This window comes from Balaenoptera physalus, assembly GCF_965194825.1.
Source record: "Balaenoptera physalus genome assembly, chromosome: 5".
Classification (NCBI taxonomy): domain Eukaryota; kingdom Metazoa; phylum Chordata; class Mammalia; order Artiodactyla; family Balaenopteridae; genus Balaenoptera; species Balaenoptera physalus.
The window spans coordinates 79342649-79354951 of NC_138884.1; the positions used below are offsets into that span (position 1 = coordinate 79342649).

Below are 12303 nucleotides of genomic sequence, written 5' to 3' on the forward strand. Positions count from 1 at the left end.
AATAGAAGGCCACAGGTAAGCTGGCACTGTTGTCCTTTGTGGCAGGTAGAAAGACAGGGAGAGCTTGTGTCCTGGGTACTGAGGAGCATAAATGATGTGTGAAATTGAGACACTGAGAAAGCAGGAAGGAAACACTGTATGATTTGCCACATTTTATTTGTGGTGAGTCCCAGGTGAGGTAGAATTGCCCTAAATTCTTTGGGCACTAGGAAACCTGGATGGGAGACTCAGTTGCTAAACCTTTAGCTCTTGAGCAGCAATAGACACCTCACAGGGTTATGTGATTTACGATAGAAGAGAAACTATTGGTTGTCTCGAGAAGCAGGTGGTTTTGCTGGCCATCATTTTCTCTTTGCGTTTGCCTGGGAAAGCAGCTCTAGAGTTTTCCTAATACGTTTTTTAAAATAAATATTTCTAGACAATTCTCTGGCAGTCCAGTGGTTAGGACTCCGCACCCTTACTGCAGGGGGCACGGGTTTGATCCCTGGTTGGGGAACTAAGATCCTGCAAGCCACGCAGTGCAGCCAAAAATAAAAAATAAAAATAAAATTAAATTAATTAAAATAAAATAAAATAAAGTAAAATAAATACTTCTAGTAATGTTTTAAAATATCTTTTTTTGGTCTTTCAGGAACATTAAAAAAAGCCTATTTTAAATCAAATGGGAGTGAACCTTTGGTCACTGATGGTGAAGTCCACGTGTATGATGTTATTCTTCCAAGTACAGCTCATAACGAGAGCACTGGGACGTCTGCTGCCGATCCCACCCAACACATTCCAGCCTGGGCTATGGATGCTTCTCTCCCAGGGGACCAAAATCACAGGAGCACACGTAAGTCTGAAGGTGCTAAATACCTGGGCACTTTAATGTCTGTGGAACCCACAGGTAGATTTTTAAGTGTGGCAACTGATGCTGTTAATTCGCAATCACTTACTGGTCACACAGGAAAAGCTCTGCTCCCTTATCTAGCAAGCATCGCCAAGTGCCCTGGTCCTAAACGTGAAATGCCATCAGCTCAGCCATCCAGACAGGGACTGGAGTAAGAAATAAAAAGGTACCAATGCCATTCAGTGTTTCTGAGACATAAAAATTTATGCTGCTTGCCCCAGTATAACAGTGTTGATTTTACGGTGGTTCTGTTTTTTAAGTGTTAAGTTACTTATTTCGAGATGGTTAAATTAATAAGTAAACTAAGTTACTTATTTTGTTATTGGTGCCTTGTGGCAGGTATCCTAATTCTGTGGTTCTTCGAGGTAATTTCGCTGTAAGCATCTTTGCCTTAGACATCTTTGCTGTAAGCATTTCTGCCTCGTAATTAATTGGTTGTAAGGCAATTTTACGATGAAAGATAAAAAATGAAAAATGAAAGAGGGACATTTAAAAAGACACAATGAAATGTGAGAAGTGAATAACAATTAAAAAGACATTGCTAAATACAAAATTTTTGAATGTTTAAAATGTGTGTAGATTCATGGTGACACTGCACAAATAACTGATTTTATTTTGTGAGTTGTACCTTGTCTTCCAAGTGTTCTGTTTATAGTATTTTTGTACACTCTTTTTTGGCTTGTTGATTTGTCTCCTCGTTCAGCATTGCGCTTTTTCTTTTTTGCTAAAATTTGTTCCTTTGTTAAGAGAGGTATCAGTTTCCAAATACTAGGATGCATATTTGTAACTGAGTTCTGTATTGCGCTGTGAAAGCCTTCTCCACTGGTGTTTGTTCCTCGCATACTGTCACATGTCCGTTGATAGACTTTCCAAAGTTCTATGGGAAATGTAGGTTCAACTCTGCGCCTCTGAGGCCCTCAGCCTCTTTCTCCTCCAGTGCAGTGTTTCAAAATAAGAAACCAACACAAAGCAAATCGTCTTCTGTCAGCTCAATAAAGCCATCAATAACGTCTCTAACTGGAAGAAATGATAACATATTTCAACCCGTTGAAACCAAACTGTCAAACCCCAAACTGTCAGCCAGTTAGTTTACCTTTCATTGCAAAATTGCCTTACAGTCAATGTGGTGAAAATATTTGCAGTGAGATGCTTATAGTGAGGAGAAGACCAGGCACGCAGTGCTATAATCGAATGCCAAGGGATTTGACTGGAGCTATCCCTTCATTTGCTTTTGAGGGGTCTATGTGTTCTTTCTCATTTCCTGGTTTTATTGGCTGTGCAATTTATTTTACTTGTTGGTGACTGACAAATAATCACACCTTGAGGAAAATGGCATGGCCAAAACTTCTATTTGAGGACAAATGGAGGTATTTGTCAGTTATTCCAGAAAAAGAGCTTGGAGAGAGAGAGAGAAGACAGAAAGTGTGGAGATGGGTCCAGTTAGATGGCAACAGATGATATGCTCCGGAATGTGACTCTATCCCTCAATACCCCTCCAATTTTTTTAGTAAAGTTACTAACCTTCCAGAATGCTAGTGGGAGTGGATTAGTGTGGAAAGTTACCTAGTCAGTGCTGATAAATCATAATCAGAGCATAGTCACTGTTAAGAGCTTTCTCTGCAGTTGTCTTGAGTCTTACTTTCTACTTCCTAAAACAAGGTTATGTGATTGAAAATTACACAAAACCCATTCATCCCTGATCACTTTCTTGTTTGTTGCTCCCTCCTTCCTGAAAACCTCCAAAGGGAAATCACATCTTAGGTCTAGGACAGAATATTTATTTTCATTCTGAGCCAGGAAGGGAAGGATTAAGCTGACTCTTAAGCTATCATAGTACGTTTGCCAGTATCTGAAGAAACGCAGGATTATTCTATCTCTCTAGCCCCAAAGCGTCAGAATGTTTGGCTTCCATTGTTTCATGGAGCACCGGTAGATATTAACTGTTTCTTATGCTTAGAGTTCACCAGCGATTTATACGGATTCATATTCATTACCTGACGGTAATACTACAAACCCAAATTATGCTAAGTAAAATTTGTTTTCCTCATGAGTTTAATTTTGAAGTTTTTAATATTTCGGTCATGTCTTAAGCACTTCATTATTCTTAGGGCAGTGTTTTTCAACAAAAGGGCAGAAGTAACTTAAGCAAACACTCAGTCCAGTTAATGTGGTTGCAATTACAGCAATTGTTATTTTCTTTTACAAGGTGGATTTGTTTCTATTTTGAAAGTTCTGTCATTTGTTAAGATTCAAATAGAGGTGACAAACACATACCCCGAAGAGTAAAGAAACATATGGTCCCTGTTGCTCAGTTTGGGAGTTTGATGGGAGTCTGTTTGACTCATTTTCTCTTCCTATGGGTGGAACATTGCTTGAGAATATGAACGTAATTTGACATGTAAAGGAAACCCAGGTGAAATTAGAATGATTAAATGTAGGAGGGTCAAAACCTTTGAAAATGTGTCATTCTGTCTTGTTAATGTACTTGACAGTTAGCCTTGAGCTTTACTGTCTCACCACATAGACCCTCAATAGACTGTCTATAATAACTAAAATTATTTATTGTAAGGGATTTGATAGTTTTTCATACATTTCAGTAATACTGCTAGTCTGTGAGTATAGAGCTTTTGATAGTTTTCGGGACAAGTTTGAATATTTTCTTTGTGGTCCTTATTATTTTTTTTAATTTTATTGAAGTATAGTTGATTTACAATGTAGTGTTAATTTCTGCTGTACAGCAAAGTGATTCAGTTATACATATATATATATATATATATTCTTTTTCATATTCTTATCCATTATGGTTTATCACAGGATACTGAATATAGTTCCCTGTGCTACACAGTAAGACCTTGTTTTTTATCTCTCTGTGGCCCTTATAATTAGCTGACAAGGTATGCAGGACAGGTATACACACCATTTTTCAAGGTATGAAATTGAGGCTTAGGGAAATTAAGTTGACGTATCCAGTGTCACTTATTTACTAATTGGTAGCCATGGACTTGGGATTCAGATCTTGGGACTCCTAGACCAGCGTTCTTTCAAGTATTTCATGCTTCCTTATTTAATTTCATTGCTTTCTTTTCAGTAGCAGGAGCATTTCTGAGCAAATTTTAAGTTCCAGGAGAGTAATGTATTTTGTTTACTGCTTTATAGCCAGTGTTCAACAAAATATTTGTTGAATGAATACATAAATGAACTACAGTCATTTCAAAAATTTAATATCTGACCTCTTTTTATTGGTGATGCCAAATCACACTTCTCACTTGATACTTATTTAACCAATTTTACTTAAAGTATAATTTAATGCCTTGTTTCTCTACTAACACCTAGCAGAGAATTTACTTTTATTCCTTTTTTAAAAAAAAATTATTATTCTCTAATTAAAGTGTCATTCTAAATTTCTGGCATATGTAAAAGCTTTTTGAGTCCACTCTAGTCCAAAAATACAGTGGCGAGACATTCTGTCCTTCTCAATATCCTGGGTAGAAAACGGAGGGGAGAACTCCTGGCAAAAAGTACCAGGAAATAGCCTTTCCTTAAGACATTCCCTTTTGGGGGTCCTTAATATCATGCCAAAGCATAGAATACTGCAGTTTGTAAAGTTTTAGCCAGATGCCTCCTAGGTTGCACTGTGTGGCAGAGCTGGGCTTTGTAAATGTGAAATAGGCTTTATGTGAAATCTGTTACATCTGGAGTTTCATTAGTTACATTTTGAAAACCAGTTGTAATATGGAAAGGAAAAAGGCCCATAGTTAGCTTTCATGCTGTATTTCAGCAAGGGATTTTTCTAGGTTGCATTCTGTGTTTAGATTTTTATTTTCATCTTTTCTTCTTATATATTTATAAATATTTAAGCATAAATTGAATTTTAAGGAGAGGGAAAAACTCTTTGACCAACCAAGAGCTTTTGGGTTAAAAATAATATGGCATAAAATAAAATAGCCTAGAAACTCTAATCAGGAATTAAAGTGACATGAGAGTGGGCTAATGTGCTGAAAGCATAAAGTGTTTTGTTCTCTCATTGTGCTCTTTGATGACCAGCTCCTAAATCTTCTATATCAGATGAAAACACATCATGCCTCTCATTCACTTACAAAAGGTTTTTGAGGTATAATCCACATACCATTAAATTTGACCTCTAACACATATAATTCAGTATTTTTAAAATGTATTCACAGAGTTGTGCAACTATCACCACTATCTAATTTTAGAACATTTTCATCACTGCAAAAAGAAATGCTGTATCCATTATTCCTCATTTCCCCTCTCCCTCAGCCTGTGTCCAAAACTAATCTACTTTCAGTCTCTATAGATTTGCCTATTCTGAACATTTCATATAAAGGACATCATACAATAAATGTGTGGCTTTTGTGACTGGCTTTTCATATTTTTCTTGGATATAGGCACAGCCCTGGCCTTCTAGTATCCCAGGGAATATGTCAGAACTTTTCAAAGGCCTCTTCAGACATCTCATTCCCTAGTTTTTCCTTTTAAGTGTTTTGGTCAGCCTCTTATTTACAACAGGTACCCTTGCCTCAGTTAACTGTGATGTTAAACAATTGCCACAGATTGTTTTCAACACATACCCTGGGGATAGAACTTTTTGCAAAGAGAAAGCTCTGAGTCAGATCAAGTAAAGACAAGTACTGAGAATGGATCCTTTCCAGGGAGCTTCTAGACAAGTTGAATAGTGATAATTCTCTGGGGATGGCTTTTTGGGGAGCTTCAGACCCATTCTTCCCCCTAGGTTGCTGGTTTTTATAGATACCATGGTTGCAAGCTCATTGGTTTTCAGGGCTCCTGTAGGACTGAGGAGAGGGTGATGGGAATATGGCAAGTTAAAATGCTACAAAGCAGGACTTCCCTGGTGGCGCAGTGGTTAAGAATATGCCTGCCAATGCAGGGGACAGGGTTCGAGGCCTGGTCCGGGAAGATCCCACATACTGTGGAGCAATTAAGCCCGTGCACCACAACTACTGAACCTGTGCTCTAGAGCCTGCGAGCCACAGCTACTGAGCCCGTGTGCCACAACTACTGAAGCCCGCGTGCCTAGAGCCAGTGCTCCGCAACAAGAGAAGCCACCGCAATGAGAAGCCCACGCACCACAACGAAGAGTAGCCCCTGCTCGCCACAACTAGAGAAAGCCTGCGCACAGCAATGAAGACCCAACGCAGCCAAAAAAAAACAAAAACAAAAACAAAAAACGCTACAAAGCTCATAGTTCTCATTGTGATTCAGCCATTTTTCTTGAACAAATGTTCCTCTGCTGCAAGCCTTTGGTTAAATTCCAAAGTTCTGAAAAATCTGATTTTGATATTTTTTTCCCAGTGTTTTTACTGTTTCTATGGAGGAACAGATTTTTGGAGGGTCTTACTGTGCCATTCTGGAAGTATTTCCTACCCCTCAATCAGTTTTACCTTCCTTATCTACTCTACTGCTTTTTTTTCATTTCCTCCAACATTGGGAGTTGTTTTTGCTTCTTTTTGTAGTGAATAAATATGATCATATTATATATATTATTTTAAAATGGAAGACTTTATCCCCTTTTTTTGCATAAATCACTTCAATTCTTCTTCCTTTTGCATCATATTACCTTATTTCTGCCCACAGTTAACCCATCTTAACAACCTGGTGTGTATGATTTTATAGTTTTCTCCATGCTCATAAATCATATATAAACATATATACACAAACTTGTATACAGAATGACATACACATAGAGGTGTTTTTGTCATTTTTGATTTTCAAAAAATGAGATCACATTTATTACGTACAGTTTTCTACATAATGTTTTTCTCACTCAAGAATACTTCATGTAAATATCTCTAAGACAATGATTTAGCTCTAATTCATTATTACAGTGATTGAATAGCATTCCATACTCTCATTATACCATAATTTATTTCAACCATTCTTCTAACACTTCTTCACCTTACATTTAATTTTTTTCCTCAATGAACTATACAGTCTCTGAAGATAAAATGACTTGGATTGACAGTGAAACTGTCTAAATAGCAGTGATTTATTAGCACTGATAACTCTGTACCAAAATGCCCTAAACACATACTTCGAATTTGCTGCATGTAGAAAGCTTGTACACCAATCAGAAACCTTAAGATTATTCTTTAACACAGTATTTCTATTAGCTTGTAAGTGAGTTCTGCAAGAATATGAAGCTAAGAGGATCAGAGCAAGTCCTGAAGTTTTACTTGGGTTACTATTCATCAGGAAACTATCCAAGGATGGAATATGGGGTGAGGGGCTCTAATTAGACATCTGAAATCAGATAAAGTCCCTTCTCCTTTTTCCCTGACATTTTCTAATCCTGTCCAGAGCGGAATCCTGGATGTCTTAATTATATTCTTCGAAAGTCAGTTATGCTGTTCTCAGATTCATGTACCCATCTCTCTACATTACTGACTGTAGATTATTGTGCAGTTTGGAGGGGGAATCTGTGCTTATGTGTGTAAATTTGGATGTGTGAATGACTTATTATTCCTCTGTTGTTTTTTGGACAGTATTTTTTCATCTGGGGGCTAAGGGACCTCAGATTTTTTCTGGGGGACCCAGGAATTCTCTATAAGAATTTCTTAAATATGTGCTTTCATTTCAATGATAACAAAAAATAATGTACACCTACTCTTCATAACCTGGATAACCATCTTATAACAAGTACTGAGATAAAATTTTGGTGCCTGTATTTGTGTTTCTATTCATGATAAAGTTGCTGCTAAGCTGTATTTCTTAGACATTTGCTAGCCATCAAGAAAGGAACAGAGGCAGATTTGATAGTCTTCTCAATTGCAGAACTAAAGTATGTACTGGCATGTTGTACAAAGGACGCCTTTCTGGCAGCTAAAATAGAGAAAAACAGACTTACTCAGCGGGCATACATGGTAGCATAAGCTTCCTAAATACAGGAGAACTTGTGCTTCAGGAGTTAGCACCATATTCATGGTGTTTTAGCAGAACACTGTTAATATTAATTCATTAATGTAATTAATTTAAATCTTATTAGTTTTGTAGTTTCATTTATGTTTAATTTATACATATTGATTTCATTGTATGTTAGACCTGTAGGTATAAAGGGGTTTATGTTTAATTTTATGTATACCTGCATAATTTCTTCCTGTGAAAAAGCCTGTACGATTCTTCAACTTGTGAAGTACTGCTTTAGGGTACCTGAGTTCTAGCTGTTTGTGTCACATCCTCAGGAAAAACAGTGATGCTTTATAGCAGAGCTTAGCTTTTCTGTGCCAGATACTCCTTTGACAAACTGGTAAAGCTTATAGGTGCCTTCTCAGAATAATGTTTTGGTGCTTAAAACAAATTACACAGAATCAAAAAGAAAGGCAATTTTATTAAAATCTAGTTGTCAAAATATTGGAAATATAAATTCATGATATAGTAATACATGTATTTATTTATTAACATATTAAATAGTGATATCTAGCCTAGGTCAATACCTGTAATTTTATAATATGGATGAACATACATAATATTTTGAAATGTCTGTAATTGTTGATATGAAAATAGCTATGGTTTCTAAATAGTTTTTCTGATTGTTGCCTGCATTGATAAGCATTTAAGTATGCATTGATAAGCATTTAAGTATGCATTGATAAGCATTTAAGTATGCATTGATAAGCATTTAAGTATGCTAAATTTCAATTGGAGGTTAATGGAAATAGAGATGCTATTTTTCTCCCATCCAATTTCTTCATAGACAGCAATTTTCTTTTAATTGAAGTATAGTTGATTTACAGTATTGTGTTAGTTTCAGGTGTACAGCAAAGTGATTTGGTTATATATACATATATATGCATATATATATTATTTTTTAATTCTTTTCCACTATAATTTATTATAAGATACTGAATATAGTTCCTTGTGCTATACAGTAAATTCTTGTTGTTTATCTGTTTTGTATATGGTAGTGTGCATCTGTTAATCCTATACTCCCAGTTTATCCCCCCCCCACCTCTTCTCCTTTGGTGACCATAAGCTTCTTTTCTATGTCTGTGAGTCTGTTTCTGTTTTGTAAATAAGTTCATTTGTACTATTTTTTAGATTCCACGTATAAGTGATATCATATACTATTGTCTTTCTCTGACTTACTTCACTTACTATGATAATCTCTAGGTCCATCCATGTTGCTGCAAATGACATTATTTCATTCTTTTTCATGTCTGAGTAATATTCCATTGTATGTATATGTATATACATATATATTTACATATATGTATATATACACCACATCTTTTTTTTTTTTTAATTCCTTTATTATTTATTTATTTATTTATTTACTTTTGGCTGTGTTGGGCCTTCGTTTCTGTGCAAGGGCTTTCTCCAGTTGCGGCAAGCAGGGGCCATTCTTCATCGTGGTGCGCAGGCCTCTTACTATCGCGGCCTCTCTTGTTGCGGAGCACAAGCTCCAGACACGCAGGCTCAGTAGTTGTGGCTCACGGGCCCAGTTGCTCTGCAGTATGTGGGATCTTCCCAGACCAGGGCTCGAACCCGTGTCCCCTGCATTGGCAGGCAGATTCTCAACCACTGCGCCACCAGGGAAGCCCCCACCGCATCTTCTTTATTCACTCATCTGTAAATGGACACTTAGGTTGCTTGCATGTCTTGGCTATTGTAAATAATGCTGCTATGAACATTGGGGTGCATATATCTTTTTGAATTAGAGCATTCATCTTTTCTGGATATATGCCCAGGAGTGGGATTAACAGCAAAAATTTTATGTATAAGCCCATTGAGGTCTTTGGATTATAATTAAGGACACATGCTTTAGAGGAAACTGGTAGGTTTTTTTTTTTTCTTTTGTTTTCTTTTTGGTAACTAGGAGAGTCTGAGGACTGCCTAAACTACTTCATTAGGAATTTGCTACTCCAAAATTTACTGTAGTCATGACCCTGGACACCATCCCTTATGTGCTCTGCTGGCCACCAGTGTTAGACTCCAAGGTTCAAGTATAGTTGGTTGCCCTCTCCATATACTAAGTCATATTCTTTCGGCTTAAAGAACAGTTATGAGATTCAGACGTGGGCTCTGGCTAATATCAATATGTAAGAAGAAAAAGTGAAGCATTTAAATAATTGTTGCCTGCTCATCTGGCTGGCATGGTAGCATTCTAATAAAGATCTGCATAATTCTTGGGAGAGGGAGAAAGGAAATTTGAATGTAGGTATGGAGTCCCTCTTTCTCTTTTTTTCTCCCCACTCTCCTTTTCTTCTTCCTCATTCCATCTGTAGATGTCTCTGTCCCTGGGATGTATTGGGTTCCTCCCATAGAGAGCAAACTCAGTCATTTTCAGAGCTAGGCTTCTGAAAGGGATAATGGAGCAGTACCTGGTTTGCTCTCCTTTAGCTTCAGTCCCATTCCTCCCATTGCAAAGATTTTTGGGCAAGATTTCCAGACCCCCTCTCCAAAATGAATCCCGCGGTACCCCACAGGTGACATCTGCCGCCAAAGGTAATGTGCCTATAATACATTATTATAGCAAACAAGAGTCAAATTGTCACATCAAAAAGGTTTTTGGCTCAAAATTTTCTTCTCCAGATTCATTATCACAGGTTCCTCTTGAGGAAGAACAGCCCCATACACTTGATCCATGTACAGAAAAAAAAAACAGCAGATAACAGCATTGCAGAAACAGTCCTGATCAAATTCAAGGACAAAAATGATCTTTTTTAAAAATATTTATTTTATTTTTATTTTTGGCTGCGTTGGGTCTTTGTTGCTGTGCGCAGGCTTTTCTCTAGTTGTGGCGAGCAGGGGCCACTCTTCGTTGCAGTGCGCAGGCTTCTCATTGCGGTGGCTTCTCTTGTTGCGGAGCACAGGCTCTAGGCGCGCGGGCTTCAGTAGTTGTGGCTCGTGAGCTCTAGAGTGCAGGCTCAGTAGTTGTGGCACACGGGCTTAGTTGCGCCACGGCATGTGGGATCTTCCCGGACCAGGGCTCGAACCCTGTCCCCTGCATTGGCAGGCGGATTCTTAACCACTGCATCACCAGGGAAGCCCCTAAAATGACCTTTTAAAAGCCAGATTCTCATATAAAAGTTTTTAAAAAATGTGTAATTTACTTTACTCTGTGGTTCTGAAAGAAAATCGGCACTGTATCTTTCAATTTGCTATTGCAGGCTTTTGGTCTTTGTACAATTTTGTGCTAAGAGCAAGAAACCCATCAGCGGGAATCTGTTTGCTGTTACTTGTGTCTTTGGAGAATATGCCTTTTCACTTACTTGTAGTTGGAATGAGTATGGTAATGACTTTTCCAAGCCAAAGCTTTGCAACAGTTCACATTTGATGCAAACTCTTCCTTGTCTCTTAGTGTTAACATATTTTATTCTTCTTTTTTGCTGCTCTGCATCATTAACCTAATACTTACGTGTGGTGTTTGAATTGATTAGACTCACAGTACTTGTTTATGATTATCTTAATTGGTGTAAACTCACTCTGACATCTATATACCCTTCCAAGTTTTGTGAGACATCTCAATTTCTGAGAGGCTAGGTTAATATTCTGGGAAGCACCATTCATTCCTAGGCAGCTATTTACTGGGTGCCAAGCTCTGGGGTTTGGCTCTGTAGACTATAATGGTGGGTCAGATAGAAGTCCTGTCCTCAAGTAGCCAATTGTCTAGTAACTGCCTTGAGACATGAATGTATTATTTATAACTTGAGAAATTCTGTAAAAGTGGTTCAGAGTCCGAAGAAAACATGATTCATTTCAATTCTTAATTCTTTAAAAGAGAAGATTGCTAATTCATACTATTTCTAGTCTATAATAAATACATCATTTTTCTAAACATCATCGAGTTTTATTTACAGTTATAAAAGTTTTATTTTAAAGGTCTGTCTTAGAGTTTCTGTTTTTAATCAGATTATAATGTTTAATTCTTAGATTTAAAAACTTATTCATAATATATATAATTGTCTTAGATAAGTTGAACAGAGCCTTTTGTTTTCAATTTTATGGGAAGGCCCACCATGCTTTTATAGGTACTAATGAGAATTTTATCACCTCAGGAAGTGGGAGTTCGGGAATTCTACAATTCCCTCCTTGAAATTACTTTCCAATTCTTCCATTGTTTATTAAGTAATCAAAGGCAGAGAGTTTGTTTCTGCTGTGGTTATATGTTTACAGATGTGCACTGGACAAAGGCCTTTAGGATATACATTTCAGGAGACTGATTTATGATGATCTGATGGCTATTAAGCCACAGTAACTATGTTACCATATTATGTGTCCTTGAAAGTCAGCAAAAAAAAGAAAAAATAATATGGGAGGGTTGCCATGGGAGAGAAATGAAGACCTTAAATCAAGAGTCTTTGCTTATTCTAGAGTTTGGGGGTTGGCCAAGTGGTCATTTTCCAGCCAGTCACGAGAGGCGGTAAGGCAGGTAATAT

At 37.3% G+C, this 12303-nt stretch overlaps 1 protein-coding gene across 1 annotated transcript in view; it reads left to right on the forward strand.

Moving 5' to 3' along the window:
- The window catches only part of CORIN (corin, serine peptidase), a 261470-nt gene that overhangs the window by 46317 nt on the left and 202850 nt on the right, over positions 1-12303 (forward strand). The window contains 1 exon segment of the mRNA XM_082462463.1: positions 632-832. Coding sequence (XP_082318589.1) covers positions 632-832 — 201 coding nt within the window.